The 15,979-nt window shown below is 43.0% G+C and overlaps 2 protein-coding genes and 2 non-coding genes across 5 annotated transcripts; all 4 read right to left on the reverse strand.

Annotated features, from left to right (window-relative positions):
- Positions 1 to 3,989: 3,989 nt before the first annotated feature.
- Positions 3,990 to 7,846, reverse strand: rpl3 (ribosomal protein L3). The gene is made up of 9 exons (XM_041956333.1): positions 7,772 to 7,846; positions 6,966 to 7,158; positions 6,552 to 6,720; positions 6,053 to 6,188; positions 5,668 to 5,854; positions 5,059 to 5,321; positions 4,878 to 4,973; positions 4,625 to 4,744; positions 3,990 to 4,124 (listed from the first exon to the last, which is right to left on the reverse strand). The coding sequence occupies exons 1-9, from the start codon at positions 7,772 to 7,774 to the stop codon at positions 4,080 to 4,082; spliced, it is 1,212 nt and encodes a 403-aa protein (XP_041812267.1). The 5' UTR covers positions 7,775 to 7,846; the 3' UTR covers positions 3,990 to 4,079.
- On the reverse strand, positions 4,212 to 4,344 carry LOC121621528. Its single transcript, XR_006007639.1, has one exon. It is a non-coding gene; the product is annotated as a small nucleolar RNA SNORA54 (small nucleolar RNA).
- LOC121621530 lies at positions 5,919 to 6,011 on the reverse strand. Its single transcript, XR_006007641.1, has one exon. It is a non-coding gene; the product is annotated as a small nucleolar RNA U83B (small nucleolar RNA).
- Positions 7,847 to 8,055: 209 nt separating the features above from the next.
- slc25a39 (solute carrier family 25 member 39) lies at positions 8,056 to 15,947 on the reverse strand. Of its 2 annotated transcripts, XM_041957070.1 has the most exons (12): positions 15,791 to 15,947; positions 14,215 to 14,320; positions 13,721 to 13,780; positions 13,455 to 13,505; positions 12,853 to 12,962; positions 12,699 to 12,766; positions 12,452 to 12,576; positions 12,193 to 12,366; positions 11,266 to 11,375; positions 9,608 to 9,689; positions 9,440 to 9,520; positions 8,056 to 9,357 (listed from the first exon to the last, which is right to left on the reverse strand). In XM_041957070.1, exons 2-12 carry the CDS (start codon positions 14,309 to 14,311, stop codon positions 9,251 to 9,253), a joined length of 1,065 nt encoding a protein of 354 aa, XP_041813004.1. In that variant the 5' UTR covers positions 14,312 to 14,320; positions 15,791 to 15,947; the 3' UTR covers positions 8,056 to 9,250. The 2 variants fall into 2 exon arrangements, with proteins under 2 accessions (XP_041813004.1, XP_041813005.1); XM_041957071.1 differs by lacking the exon at positions 13,455 to 13,505.
- Positions 15,948 to 15,979: the final 32 nt, after the last annotated feature.

The raw sequence follows: 15,979 nt of genomic DNA on the forward strand, positions 1-15,979 counted from the left end.
TAAATTTAAGACTCATAGTAAGAAAGTGATTAAGACAACAGGTTTTCAGGGCCTTTAAATTATTCATTAACAGAATTGTTAATTATGTGTTGATGAACCTGTTCTTTTATACCCAGTCCAGGCAGAATAACAGATCCTAACAGTAGCCAAGCAGTCACATAGTCACCATCAGAGCATTAGTCGCCAAGTGTTATAATGGTCCTAAGTGTGTGGTCGTCCCCTCCGACAGTCTGTCCTCCTGTCAGACGCCACGCTGCACCAACACCCAGTCACTTCCCTCACTCTGCAGGACGGCCCGCCGCTGACTCTGTGCCAGCCGGCTGACGGCGATGCCAGGACACACACCGACACACAGATGCACACACCTACTTACATGTCCGAGCAACTGCACACACTCTCACACACTCACATAAATCAAATGCTTGGCCCTCCTCCCTGCTGTCCCAGCATGCACCCTGGTTACCTGGCTGCTGTCCCGCTAGCAACAGCTGCTACCTCAGGACTGGACTGGAGGTTCCACTGCAGGATAACACACACACACACGCATGCATACACACACAAACACACACACACGCGTGCACACACACAAATGCAGTCAAAAAGTAGAGAAACAGACAATACTGGCTTCATTTTTCCCTGGCTCTAAGGAGAGCTCATTTGAGATGATGGAAGACTTAGCTAATTAGAGGCCGGGCCGGAGGGGTGTCCAGGGGTGGCAATCACCCCTCTGGATTCTGATTGACCAACCCTATCAAAGTCAGAGAGTGATGGGTAGTTTCTATGGCTTGTTAGTATCATGGATGGATTACTGAAAGGGCCTCATGGGTGCAGGCCCAGGGACCACTGGAATGACGATTCTGTTGAAGTGACTGTTATCATGTCCTGTTAGAAACAAGGAAAACTGATGCAAAGCAACCACATAATGATGCAAAATGACAACAAAGTCAGGAAAAAAAGATCACATAATGATGCAAAGTGATGACAAACTGATGCAAAACAACCGTATAATGATGTAAAACCACCAAATAATGATGTAAAATGACAACAAGCTGATGCAGAACAACCACATAATGATGCAAAATGATGACAAACTGATGTAAAACCATCACATAATGATGCAAAATGATGACAAAGTGATGCAAAACCATCACAAAATGATACAAAATTATGACAAACTGATGCAAAACAACCACATAATAATGTAAAATGAAGACAAAGAGACACAACATGAAAACAGAGACAAAAAGAAACGCAAACTGACCAAAAATGGCTACAAAGTGACACAAATCACCAAAAATTGTAGTTTGTAGTAATTTTCTTTCAGTCTCCTTGTTTCGTTTCCATGGGGGAGGGTTGGGGCCATTTGGAGGTACAAATAACAGCTATTTATCGATATCATTCATTTCATTATTGAATTTTTAACCTTGTGTATCTGACATTCATTTATTACACTGAATAAACAGTGTCACAATTAACAATGCACACTTTACTCATGCTAATACTGAGGGCTTTAAAATTGAGTCTCAACACATTTTTACTCATTTCCCAAACGTGCCGCCCTTCTTTAAAGCTGAGTCGCCCCCCTCGCTCAGGAGTTTCTGCACCCACCCCTGCCTCCCTCGTCCCCGCTCTGAGGAGAGCTCATTTGAGATGATGGAGGACTGAACTAATAGGGTGGAATGGTGCGGACAGGCCTTTATGAAAAGTGCACAGAGATGCTGTTCGAGCAGATGCACGGGGTCATAAAGGGAGCGCCTGCTGGGACACCTCGCCTCACCTGAATGGGACAGAGGGAGCAATTAATGGCATAATTCTGGACTGTTAACTGTCACATTTAGCAGAGAGGGCATTATGTAAAGCAGAGCTGTGTGGGAGCTTTGAACTGCAGCTCTGCTTGTGCTGCAGCAGGGCAGGGGTCACAGCCTCTGGAGGTTATTATGTAACAGCAGGTCCATCTCCATGACTGTCCTCTGGCCACAGTGACAGAGGGCTTCACCCTTCCTCATCCTCCCGCTGCTTCTACACGGACAGCAGGCCTTCTTCTGAGGGCTCAGTTTACCATAAGTGTCCTTTAGAGGACAGTTTCCTCCTCGCTGTAGAACTGCTTTGGAGGAGAAAATGTCAAATTCTTGAAAGGCGGCTCAACAGAGAACCGCTGTCCTTCAGCTCCCTCGGCTGCAGGTTAATGGGAAGTAGGTGGGACCTTGAAAATCCTTACAGGAAATCCACATTTCTGCTAAGAGTGCTGAATATTATGCAGAGATGTCTCAGAGAGGCGTTTTGCGGGACATCTAAATGGCCTGTAGAGCCCTCTCAGGGTCTTCCTCATTACCTGCTGAAGTGGAGGTTTTGGTTTTGGCAGTGATGAGTCAGAATGGATGATGCTGGGGCTTAATTACCGCGCTGTGACTGCGAGAGTTCTGATGTCAGCCGAATGCAAGCCTTACAGCTCAAGGACACATATAGCCAGTTAAAACATGCAATGTTAGCTAAACGCAGAGTCTTGCTGTCCATCAGTTCTGCATAGGTGGCTGCTCTCGTCACAGCTGATGTCGACCTTTTCAGCTGCAGCGCATGAGACTCAGAGGATGATCGCGTTTAACAAGCTCAGAGCAGCGGAGGGACCTAGCTGAGTACATCGACACATTCATACACGTACTGTACTAAATCTGAGGTACTTGTACTGCATTTTCTTTTTGGAGTGCATCTACCACACTAGAGGTTAGAGGGAAATACTAATTACTTCACTACATTTATGAGTCGCTTTATAAATTAAGCTCAAGTTTCTAATATATGTTGCATAATAATATGCAACATATATTAGAATATATGTTGTATATATGTAACAGCCCAACAGTTCATGAAGTTAGAGCTGAGGTAATTAAGTCAATTCAGTTTTGCACAGAAAACAAAACATTTCATGGCTCAACAGAAGTTTGAATTTGCAGCTTTTCAACTAAGTGAAAGAGGTTGAAACAACTGACAAACCAACTGAACTGAAGGCATCGTTTCAGCTTTTGAGATGAAACTGAACACCCATCAAGTTTCAAAGGACTGAGAAAAGTGGGAAACTAGCTCCACCATAACATTAAATTATTTATACATTCATGCATGACTTGGTGCAAATGACCTAGTGTTTCAATTAAAAGGCCATTTTGACACTTCCAAGTACATTCACTATGCAGCTTTCATTTTCAAGGCAGGTCTTACCACTGTGGCATTCATCATTCTTCCCTCACCAGCAGGTAACACTTCACTGCAGCCTTTATTTTTAGGTAACTATGAAAAAGGCCCACCTTGCAGGTTGAACCACATTTACCCTAATGTACCTGATATTTGTGTGAAATGCAGAGAAGCAAAAGGCACATTAATTCATTGTTTATGGGAGTGTTCAAAAGCACACCAATTCTGGAAAAGTGTATTACACTGTATAGGTCTCGTGGTTGGAAGGGAAGTTCCTTTGCGCGCCAAAATATGTTTACTGGGAATATACTGAGGACTTTGTCGTGTCTCAACAGCAGTCACTGCCTATTGACTTTCGACTCTTACAAGCCAGAAGGGTAATAGCATTATTGTGGAGAAATATGGACACACCTTTATCGGAATGTGGACAAAGGAACTGATGAACATATATTGTAAAAAACAAAATAACTTTGCTCATTTGTGGAGGCCTTATATTGACTTTTTGGAAACTCACAACCTTGGATTGTGATCAATTATTGTATTTTTTTTTTTTTGCCAGATTGGGGAATAATGTTTGTTATTAGTTAAAATGCCCATGTTAAAATCATTGTGAAAATCTCAATATGTTTTAAAAAAAAACTATAAAAAGGCCAACTGCTGGTCAAATTAATTGAGCAGCCATCTGTAACTTCAATACACAAAAAGGCAACTAGATTTAACAGCACATATTTTTCTGATTGCAGTTAAGTTAGACCTGCACCTCTAAATTAACTCCACATAAAACCTTATAAAATAGACGGACAGTCTTTGGGTTTTTGTTTTTATTAAACAACTCTGCAGAACAGTAATGATGGTGACAGTCAATGCAGCAGAGACATTTGTCATGGGCAGTGACTTCAAGCAGTCTCTTCCTTGGTAATACGGTCCTTCTTGAGTGGTCCCTGTAGAAGAGAGACAGGATGATCAGTTGTATGCCAATACTTTAATCAGCCGTTGGCCTGCAGGACCATGTGTTGGCTCGGAGCAGCCGGTGTTCCCAGAGAGTGAACAGGGAGCGAGCACAAAGAGGCACTGCTCCCCTGCCTCACTGGAGCTCACTGTGGCACTGGAATGGAACCCAGAGTTCATACTGAAGACTGAACCAGGTTACGAACAGTGCAGGACCACAGCAACAGAAGGACATCTGGCAATGTGGAATTGGTATCAGCACAGTTAAATCACTAGCTCACCTTGTGTGTTAGTCCTACATCTCTTTTGGGGACAAATATCAAAAAGGGAGCACACTGACCGAGTGTGTAATACAGGACTAACATATTGTGCTAACACTTTAACTAAAACTGTTTATCCTGAGTAACTACTCCATTAAGTCACACTTGAAGACCAGGAAAAGAAATGTGATGGAGAAAAGCCTAGAGGCAAGGCTTTCAGGACTAAGTCTTACCATGAACGCCTTCTTTTCCTCCACGGTCTGGAAGCGGCCGTGACCAAACTTGGAAGTGGTGTCGATAAACTTGAGGTCGATTTTCTCCAAAGCACGGCGGCTGGTTTGCACCAGCAGAGACTGGAAAAGCAGTGAAAAGGAAATTTTAAGTTTGAGAACACGCCCGCTGCTAAAAACTGACCAATTTAATATTTCTGGTAGAATGCGGTAATTTGTCAGACAATAAAGTGACAGAGCTGCATTTTGTCCTCACCTTGCGCAGAGTCAGCACCCTCTTCTTTGTTCCCACAACACAGCCCTTCACCATGACGAAGTCATTGGTCACCTCTCCATAGTGGACAAATCCACCCTTTTGAGAAAGGGACAAAGTGAGTTAAGTCTTCTGCTTTCAGGCAGGAGATTTAAAAAAAAATAAATATGCATGAGACACTTACCAGGGGGTTGATGCTCTTGTTGGACAGATCATACTCAGTGGAGGCGTTGTTCTTCACCAGCTTTCCATCCTTGGTGTGGTAGCCCTGGCCAATCTTGTAGATCTTCTTGTTGATCTCAGTACGGTGGTGGTAACCCTTCTGACCAGCGCGGGCCACAGAGAAAGCCACGCGGGCAGGATGCCAGGCACCGATACAGGCCACCTTACGCAGACCACGATGGGTTTTGCGAGGAAGCTTCTTTGTGTGCCAACGGCTGGTGACACCTAGGATGGTAGGAAATTTAAGAGTTTTAGAGCCAAGACGCATTAACCAAAAGATACGTGGCCTTGCAGAGAGGCTGTACTAAACCACAGCTAATGAACCTACATACAGGCCACATGCAAGTGTAAAATTCAAGGTAGGTACCTAAACCAGAAAGTTCCAGACTAATCTTTTATCACATCTACATTTTTATAAAGGCAAAAAAATAACCCATGTATAAATTGTATGTTTTCAGTTGATCATATTGAAGGTTTTGATCCTGATTTAATGCTTGCTAATTTGAAGGGTAGAGCACAAATATGACTAAGCAGTCATTTCGAATATAGACTAGATAAATTTGGATCTTACCCTTGTATCCGTGACCCTTGGTGACTCCAATGACGTCGATCATCTCATCCTGAGTGAAAACTGTGTTGACGGGCACAGCCTGCTCCAGCTTCTCACGGGCCCAATCGACCTTGTCAGAGATGGAGCCTCCGTTCAGCTGCACCTCCATAAGGTGAGACTTCTTCTGCCTCAGGGGCAGCAGACGCATCTGCAGATATAAAAACAGGTCAGAACAGAAAACAGACTAAGATGTACAGGGAAAATTTTAGCGATGTGGTCTCAGAAGGAAGGCAGCATGGAAGGTATCCTCATGTGTGTCGGGCGCCATGCCTGACGCAAGATCCGTGGTCTCATCACTGACAGGAAACTAAAACCACCTCACTGGAAATCTACCATACATACTAACCTGAGTGTGGGCAATCACACGGACGACCTGGCAGTACTTCTTCATGGCAGCAAAGTCCTTCTCCAGCTGCTTCTTGCCCTCCTCATCCTGCCATTTCTTGCAGTATTTGGTGAAAGCCTTCTTCTTGGACTTGTACCTGAGAGCACGCAGCGTAGAAGAGAGGACATAGGTTGGCACAGGTTCTTCATAACCACAGAGGGCCAGCGGAAGAACACAGTGCATAGCTGCTCGCCCTCCCCTCCATGTGGGTGAGGGGGCTGTATCAGCTAATAAGGATTTCGGCTCATGGCTCAGTTTCTAAGAAGCACTTTCCACTGGCCAGAGGAGCCCGGAGCTCATCAGGGCACACGGCACCTGAGCGGAGCTGCCAGAGGCCACCGTAATGTTAGACTCGCTCAGTGAAAACACAGGTCTTATTTCATTTCCACTGGGCAACTAACATCTGCTTCAACATCTATCACTACTGTCTGGTAAAATGTCATTTTACATGATAACTCACCAGTTCTTGTAGAACCGACGCTTGCACTCGTCACTGACGTGCTCGGCGAAGATGGTCTTGAAAGAGCGCAGGCCACGGGGAGTGTTGACGTAACCCACAACTCCGACCACAATCATGGGGGGAGTCTCCACAATGGTCACAGCCTCAACCACTTCCTTCTTGTTCACCTCTGCAGAAAAAGGAAAATAGTTATGATTTGTCAGACCTTGTAAACTTAAAGTGAATCCTATCCGATGGTCCAGACTGCGCTCAGAACTCGACATTCAGCAAGGGGTATAAAACCCATTATGTCCGCCCGTCGAGAGGCTCATCACAGGCAGAACATTTTATTTATTACTTGTCCAAAACACATCCACAACTTTTCAGGTTCTCGCCAATTTAAATTAGTCAAACAGCACATTTTCTTCCACTCACTTGAGCCAGGTCTGTCGACCTCACGGACGATGTGTGTCATGCCGGCCTTGTAGCCCAGGAAGGCTGTCAGGTGTACAGGCTTGCTGGGGTCATCCTTAGGGAAGCTCTTGGCCTTACCACGGTGGCGACGACTCCGCTTGCGGGGCAGGAACCCCAGAGATCCGTGGCGCGGAGCCGAAAACTTACGGTGGGACTGCGGAGAGAAGAAACTGTTAGCTAGTCCAAGTAGCTCGCTGTTAGCTAGTCCATCATGCGCTAATCACGACGTGCAAGAGCGGCTACAATGACATACACCTTGTGGGTTTCCGACATAGCGTGACCATAAATATAACTGGTTGGGCATGCTAAATGCAAAATTTGTTTTGTGTTAAAGTACAGTTAGAGTATTTAGGGGCAATTACAGGACAACCAAGTTACACAGGCGGATCGCTTAGCTAGCTTAGCAACTCATGTATGCACGATCAAAACTGCCGCTCGGTTGAACTTCATATTTTCAGTAACCAGAAAATACATAATCAGAACAACGAACCATAGGAATAATGTCATCATTAAGTAATTACTTTGAAAATTACAGGCAGCGGCCTAGGTCAAGCTGCCATTTTGGACCCTGGGTCGCCCGTATGGTTAAACATGCATCACGAAAGCTGAACTATTACACTAAATTAACACAAAAATCTATGTAGAGAATGAATATATATTTCTTTAAAAATCAATATGAGTGTCTGAAATAAGTAAAATGTAACGGATGCTTCAGATGACAGGCGGATTCATCTCCAGCGTGCGGGCTGCATGTAGAGCATACTCACCATTTTGTCTCCAATCCGATTGAAAGAGGCCTGTCGCTGGGTAAACTGCCGTTATATACAAATCAAATATCGCGGAGTTCAGCGTGACTATCGCCTGAGAAGCCCGCCCCCGGTATTTCACCCTGGAGATGTATTATACTTAGCAGCCACTAGATGTCGCTGTTTGATTTCACGAGGTATCTAAAGTCATTGCATAATAACTTGTAATGTACAATTTTTTGTTTTTCACTTCATTAACACACTCGTTAAGGAATAAATGAATGAATGACACATCATAATAATCAAGCAGTCTTAACATTTATTACCATTTCATTCATATAAAAAAAATTCAAAAGACACATTTAAAATCTTTAGGTTAAGGCTGCAATATTTTGCTTTATGATCCAGTGATGCAACAAATTTTGACGTCATGTTTATTGTAGGCATTATATCACCAGAGTCCCATGAGATTGTAAAGTGTTTTATGATTTCCTCTACCCATAACCTGAAAAGTCTTGGCAAAACTTAAGAAACTCTGCATGACTTCTGGGAAGCTGACTGCAGTGGTTTTCTCATTTGTAATCTTGTAATATAATTATTGCAATAAATGCTAAACTCCATGCACCAATGAAACCACATCTTCCAAGAGGGCTCGCTTTAATTTTTGCATCAGGCCTTGTGTTTTGTATCATGTGATTTTCCTCCAGTTACGGGAACAGAAAAAGAGGTATGCACTCAACAAACACAAAAGCCTGAAGCTAGTCTTGTGATTCCATTTCACAGCCAAGTTTAAAGTGCTACAAACAATCAAATCTGTCCAGCATACAAAACAGATTTGTCAATCATCTACTGAGATCTCATGCTTTACTGCTACAGGAGAGCAGGGTAACGCAGTAGTGCCAATGCAGGGTGGACTAGTTCGTCTGGAATCTGCATTGAATTAAGTTATACATACCATGCAGTTGGTCTCAGGCAATGCAAATTTAGAGAATGAGAACATTTTCCTCTGAATCATGCCCCTGCAGCCCTTAAGAATGTCAACCAAGCATTATACCGTCAACCACTCTGCTGCACCGTGGGTGAGTGAGCTCAGCGTCTTCATCAAGGACAGTGCTTATCGTTTGAAAATGTGCACACAGGTGTGATCCATGACAGTGTAATCTGGTACAAGTCGAATCCCTTAAGCGTTGAAAACATATCCTGTTTATAAGATACCTGGTAACAGTTTAATAAAATAATAAACACACACAGAGTTTGTAGTCCGACAGCTCAGTCTTAAGTTCAAGGATGTCTTATCATAGTCTGTATGTCAAGAGGGTGGATTCGCAAGGACATGTGGGCAAATCCTCACCTTTTCTCTTCACACAAAACCAAATCCAGCTCCCGTTTGAGTAGACTTTGTCTCAACAGTTTGGAAAATAATGTCTGCATGTTCTTTAGTGAACAAGCTCCTGCCAAGTGAAACACCCAGCGTCACACAGCCAGCCTTCAGGAGGCAGGTCACTCTCGATCAAGGTTCATCTTTTGGAAGAAGGCCTTTCCAAACTCGTATGTGCTAATCATGATAGCGCAGGCTGGGGCCACTTTGATCACCCTGGGCATGAAACCTGAAGAAAATACAAATGTTTTCACTTCTGAGCAAAGCAAACATTATGTATTTATTTAGCACAAGACAGAAGAAGAGTGTACCTGCAAAAAGGCCCCTGTACCCCAACTCAGCCCATATTTCCTTCATCATGTGCCATGTTGATGTGGTTCTCTTCAAGGAAACTAGGAGGAATGGGGACAAGTTACCGTTAAGAAGAATGCGCTGCACACATAAGTCAATACGTTCATGTAACAGGTATAAGTGCAGACCTCCCAGAGTGTCTGTCTCCCCCAGCTGGATCTGTCTCCGAGTCTTCACCACGTCGAAAGGCAGCGTCAGGATTGCAGCAATCTAGACACCATTAGAGACAATAGCAGTCATATGCTGCATGAAACACAGGCGCAGCCAATGGTTACACATCAACCTGTCAGGTATAATCTGTGAATGAAGGATCACCATTCGTATCAGGAGGGCAGATGCTTAATCATTACACAAGAAACCAGACGATATGAATGTGGGTCAGTGGCTGGCCCGACTCTCCAGACGTATACCTGACAATGCTGTCATTGCTCAGACCTTAAACCTTGAGTCTTATGAAGTTTTTGCCATACGCTGATAAAGTAAAGTTAAGTGCAGTCAGTTAACCAAAGCAAATATCACGATTTCTCAAGGAAAATAAGATCGATTATGTGAAGCCATCCATGTTAGCAGGATTTCACAGTTATCGGGTTCGAACATCTACTGATGAATGCTAATGAAATGTTAATGCTACAGTTCATTTCATCATACAATAACAGAGTTTGCGAAGCAGGTGGAGACACTTTGACCCGCCCTCGTTTTCTCACAGGTTAGCTGAGTCACACCATTCACAGATTATTGACAGATTACATCTGACAGGTTCATATAGTTGAATTGTCAGTACAAAAGACACACAACTACAGTAAAGAATAACTCGATCTTTGATAAAAAAGTGAAAAGTACAAGCCTGTGCACATAAAAACACAAGACTTTAACCACGACTCTGAAGGTGCGTTTCAGTGAGAAGCATCCGGTCATCGAGCTTTGTTGCTAACAGTCCACAGATGCTAAAGCGTTTACCTTTGAGGAGACTGATTTTACAACCTGCAGTTTAAATGAATTTACTTTTGGATTCTGGGTCAATTTTGGGTGAATTCAGTAATAATGGTTCCACATTTTGTTTAGAACTACAACAATGAAGAGTTGTGAATTTTACAATGGGACCAAAACATGAACGGGGTTGTTACATTATCCAGGAGATGTGCTTTCACATTAAGAAATACAGGATATCACTGACTACGTTTACATGCACAAAATATTCAGTTTTCTGCCTTTAATCCAAAAAAGCAAACACTCCTACTAAGCTGTCTGCATGGCTAATGAAAATGAATATTCCACCAATGTTCCTGTTTACATGCAGCCATGTATTCTGATTAACATAATGACAGACATCCTGCTGTCCTGATGTTAGCAGACTAGTTTGATAATGCAAACACAGCCTCCATCTTTCAATCATTCAGCCACCTTGTTGGGAAGGGTATTATCAAAAAATCTGTTGAGTGCTTCATGATGTTTAGAGTATCTGTGTTTCTAACCAGAAATGTTGGCTTGTCTTTTCTACATGCGTCTCTAACCCCGCCGTGCAAACAGCTGTCTAGACTCACAGAGTCTACCCACAGAGCTCACTGTGAACAGGCTGTGTGTCACAAACTTTGGTAAAAAATCCAACTGAGACACAAAATCACAATCATCAGAAAATGCTCCATTCAGAATATCCAAACAGAAAATACTGTTTACATCACCTGTATGAAATTCAGCATATTGTCGTATTCCTAATAACAATGGCCAATTAGTGTGCATGTAAATAAATTCATTCAGAGAAACCTGTGAAGGACAGGTGGGTACTTACAGCTCCTGAGACGGCTCCTGCAGTAAAGCTGATGGAGAAGTTGGCCTGAGTCATTCGGGACTGCTCACAGAGATGGGCCTTCACCAGTTCATAGTTAAACCAGTACAAAGCTGCAGATGCACACAAACAGGGACGGTTTGTTTGCTAATTAGTTGCTTTGCGCTTATTTAGAGTCATCTTGCACATTCCCAAATAACCAATCCTGTCACAAATTACTGCTGCCTTTTAGTTCACTATCTGATTTTCTGTTGCTCTTCCCACTGTTTCTTCCATTTAGCCCATGTTTAAAGTCTTTCTTGGGGGAGGTTTGACCGGGATCAAAGGTCTAAGGACAGATTATGTTGTATGCAGTACAGCTTGTTAAATTCCTTGAGGCAAATTTGAGGCTATACAACTAATATGTACTTGCCTAGTGACAATATTTAATCAAAAACAAGTTTCTGAATAAGGACAGCATGAATGAATGAGAGCAAAAGAGTGTCAGACATATGGTCTGTCCTACCCTGTATGGTTACAAGAACAATAGATGAAATATCCGGAATGAACATTCAAAGTTTTTTACCCAAGAACAATAAATTTAAGATTTATTTAAGCCCACACTCACCTTCTCTATGACTAAAGGTGGCCATAAATAGTCTGTAGTTTTACTGGCAAAAACAGTTTAAAAACATTCAGATAAACTTCTGAAACTTCTGCTCCTGCAGATTTTTAAGAATGAACAGAGTAACAGAGTATTTAGCTGTGATCTGATGAGAGGACGACTGTTTGCAACGTACTGAAGACATTAAACGACAGCAGAGGAGTGAGATATGCTGCAGGAATGGTTTCTACAGAGGATAGGATATAATTTTTCCACTGTAACTGTAACCAATATGAAGATTTTTACCAAATACAGTGTTGATATATTGCATGTTGTTGCGCTCTCACCAGAGAAGGGTACGTCTCTGAGAACGGTGGGTCCCCAGCCCCTCCACAGCGACAGCAGGCCATCCTGCGCCACAGCAGAGCGGATGCACACCCGCAGCTCGCTGTAGGACAGGCGACGGGACTGCATCTTCGTCCTGACCAGCTCCAGAGGGCTGATCAGTGTCACAGCGCCCACTAAAACACACACACACACACTGGAAATCAAAAACCCATCAGCACTTTACAGTTAGGAAATCTATGTGTCCTTTAATAGGCTTACATCTGGCCAAACCCCCGGCGACAAGAGGGATGTGGCTGCCCTGGAAACCAAGACCAAACCTCAGGAAGTCCCGCAGCTGGTCGTAGCAGGTGAAGTAAATGACGGTGGCAGGTACAGCCATAACCCTGCACACACACACATGCAAGTACACAACAACATTAGCGTCTTTTTGAATTGAAGAATCATGTTTTTCTCACTCCAACATTTGTATTTTAAACATTTTCTGAAGGCGAGTTCAGACACTCACAGTGTTGGTGGCAGGCCGCTCCACAAAGACCTGAGACCTTCATGTCGAGTGATTTTCACAAAAGCGTCCTGTGGGACAAACAATTTTCATTCATTTTGTGTGTTAAAAAAAAAACAAGTGGCAAAAGTAAAGCCGCTCATGTGCTGGTACTCACAAGTGTCCCACTGAAATGTGTTGGTGTTTTGTACCAGCTGGTGCAACTAGTTCCATTCTGACACACATAGATGTGATCCATCAGTCCATTACAATACAGGAAACATTTCCCTGTGAGAGACAGAACAACCAGTGGTCAGAAGAGTTGAAAGTGCAGTGTTTGTGAAGTTTCCATGTGTCCTAAGCTGAGTACAGACAGAGGAAGGAAAGGTGATTAATAATACACGTGATGGCAATGACCACACAGTCACTGAGAAGATAACCTCAGGGTTGTCCCCGCCACTGCCCTCACTGCCTGTTTATTTAGGACTGCATAGCATGGACTATCGACTATGTTCTGTGAAGCTGCTAAACTGCAGAATCTCTACCAGAATCCAGGTACAAAACTGCAGCCATATAACTTCATTCTGTGCATCATTGATCAACATCAAACATGCACATCGAGGCTGATAGAAGACACGTGAATGTATTTGTTGATTTTGCTTTCATTAGCAGAAGCTGTTAGTTGAGCATGTGCCCACACACAGAAAGTTGTGATGGATTGCTATGTTTTTTTTTTTTAAACAAGCTTTAGCATTTAGCCATGGCGGGTCAGATACTCACACTTGGAAGGGCGGATGACGCCAGCCCATGGAGCTGATTCACAGGCTAAAGCTACGAAACAAAGCAAAAGGCAGGAGAGATTGAGAGAGAGGGCAAAAAAAAAAAAAAAGACGGGCTGTTAAGACAGCGCAAAGGACACAAAGGACAGGTGTAGTGGAGTTAGAAAAGCTTCAATATACATGGCATCCACAAGTAGCTGTTAAAAGCAAAGCCAGAGTTTCATTACCCATATGATCTAAACCCACAGAAGAAGCTCCTCGTCTTACCTTGGTGGAACGGCGTCTGCTGAGCCTGCAGCCTGATCTTCACAACGTCCAGCGGTGTGACTGTAAACAAATGCATCGTATTGGTATAGGCTGGGCCGTGCTGATTATTCTGTCCACCTCATTTAAATCAATGAACTGTAATGCAACACAGTTCAACAGCACCACAAACTTCACCTTCCAAAATGATTGTACAGTTGAATCAATACCTCTCTAAAACATTAAATTTCAATACAAAAACTTCAGAAAAACATTCTAACCTTCATGAAGGAAGCATTTAATGCAGGACTGCTGTACTAGACTGCAGTAGTTTTAGCTAAGTGGAGCTCATAAATGGCAAGGGAGTGCAAGGCTTTGGTGACAAGTGTCTGCATAAGACGCAACATTGGGGAAAACTCAACTGTATAAAAAGCAATTATATTATATTATATTATATTATATATAGAAGATGTACAGACATAAGTTGCTTCTTCTAGTCTTTGTTTCCATGAGCTCACCAAAAACAGATGTGAGGAGGGCTCCAGTGCCAGAAGCCAGCATCTGCTGCACTGGAGAGATGGCAGCCACAGGGCTGCTGACGGCCCGCTCCCCCATCCTGCCCACCTGTCACGCCAAGAAAAAACAAAAAAACTCACACCACGTCACACTGAGAACACAATGTTCCCCAACTTAACTTAACTCGGGGCCAGACTTTCTTTGTCTTTGTCTCCTCGTTATGTAAAACACATTAGGAGTATTGGTGTGCTGCAGGATCAGCAACCCAACACCTAGTTTGTGGTTAGGTTATCGTCCTGTTATGTCAGAGAGCTGACTGCTGCTCCTGAGATGCTCCAAGTTAGTGTCATGGCAACAAACACCAGAAAAGTGTTATCAGGGTGAGAATTAACTATTTAAAATCCAAATATCTACCATCCATTGACTGATACACAGATCTACAAGCCACCTTCATATTTTACCAGCATTTGGATGATGACTGGTGCTAATTTCCCTCCCTAGGTGTTATCCAACAATACTGAATGTGACAGAAATTACAGAAATTCATACTATCGGCCTTCAGAAAAACAGGCTACATCTGATTGTTACTGAGTCATAAAGTTGGACCAGATATCCTCCATCAGTGTGAGCTGGGTACGTCTAGGCGGGGCTGTTATAATGGGTTCGTTGAAACAGTATGATAACTTATCTACGATGTGCATGCCACTAGACAGCCAGTGGGTCCCCATCGTTACTGAGAGGGTGGGATAGATAACATTTAATCAGCCAATAGTGTAAAGGAACAAAAACCAATTAAGGTAAATGAAGAAATGTCCCCAGAGGACTCCTGACATTAAATATTGTTGTTCCAAAATCCTTTACTAGCAGCCAAGGTGAATATTCTTAAAGGAAATGTGCACTGAGGAGGATTTTTACATAAGTTACAGTAATTTCCAACTTTCCTGTTTCACAGCCTTGGTTCCCTTTTGGCTTGTCCTATTTCTGGAGTTAATTACACTTTAGTGTGACAGTTATAGCCGCTTGGTCCTAAAGCTTTGTCCAGACAATAAGCTGCTTTGCCAAACAAACGTTCCCACTGTCTTAGTGTCCAAAAACAAGCATGGAGCTCAATGTGCTCTAAAATGATGTTTTGGGGTTTTCCATTCACCTTCATCTAACTTGCGCAACGTTATAAGGACGTTCATCACGTCTCAGAATAAATACACCTACATTATTCTGATGTTGACAGGATACAAGTGAATGAAAAAAGAGAAAGACACATGAGCAACTTCTTAACTGATTAGATTAACGTTTCACTAAATCCTGCAACTCATTCAATATCTAACCTTTGACTTAGCACTCGGTGCTTTTTCTCCGCTATTAGCTTCCTAATTTATCTTAATACAATAACAGAATAAATATACTTTCAAGGCACACTGGAGGAGAGGGGGAAAGGCTGGATTAGAGATCGATACGTAAATGTATCAAATGCATTGAGCCAAACCAGCCTCACATGTTATCATGTAACTGTCAGTGTCTGCGTGAACTTTAGCTTGTTAGCTAGCTAGCTCTTCAGAGGACAAGATAACGGTTGCTCACCTCTACTTTAGCTGCCAACGTCGACGTGAAATAGAGGCGTCTTCACCCATTAAATTAACCTTATGTTGCCACATTTAAGAGCTAACGTAAAGCAGCAGTTAATTAGTGTTTTCCATTGAGGATAGGCCGTATACATGTTTGGACAGTCGGGCTAAGCACGCAGTAGAGCAGTTTATAAGTGAGTCATAC

This window comes from Chelmon rostratus, chromosome 17 (genome assembly GCF_017976325.1).
Source record: "Chelmon rostratus isolate fCheRos1 chromosome 17, fCheRos1.pri, whole genome shotgun sequence".
Lineage (NCBI taxonomy): Eukaryota > Metazoa > Chordata > Actinopteri > Chaetodontiformes > Chaetodontidae > Chelmon > Chelmon rostratus.

Coding starts and splice junctions, on each gene's coding strand:
- rpl3 (XM_041956333.1), bottom strand. Junction 5,855..6,052: donor GTGTGATTGCCCACACTCAG/GTTAGTATGTAT, acceptor TTATATCTGCAG/ATGCGTCTGCTGCCCCTGAG. Junction 4,974..5,058: donor ACAAGAGCATCAACCCCCTG/GTAAGTGTCTCA, acceptor CTTTCTCAAAAG/GGTGGATTTGTCCACTATGG.
- slc25a39 (XM_041957070.1), bottom strand. CDS start 14,311: ATGGGGGAGCGGGCCGTCAGCAGCCCTGTGGCTGCCATCTCTCCAGTG. Junction 12,963..13,454: donor CGTCATCCGCCCTTCCAAGT/GTGAGTATCTGA, acceptor TGTCTCTCACAG/GGAAATGTTTCCTGTATTGT. Junction 9,358..9,439: donor GTACAGGGGCCTTTTTGCAG/GTACACTCTTCT, acceptor TATTTTCTTCAG/GTTTCATGCCCAGGGTGATC.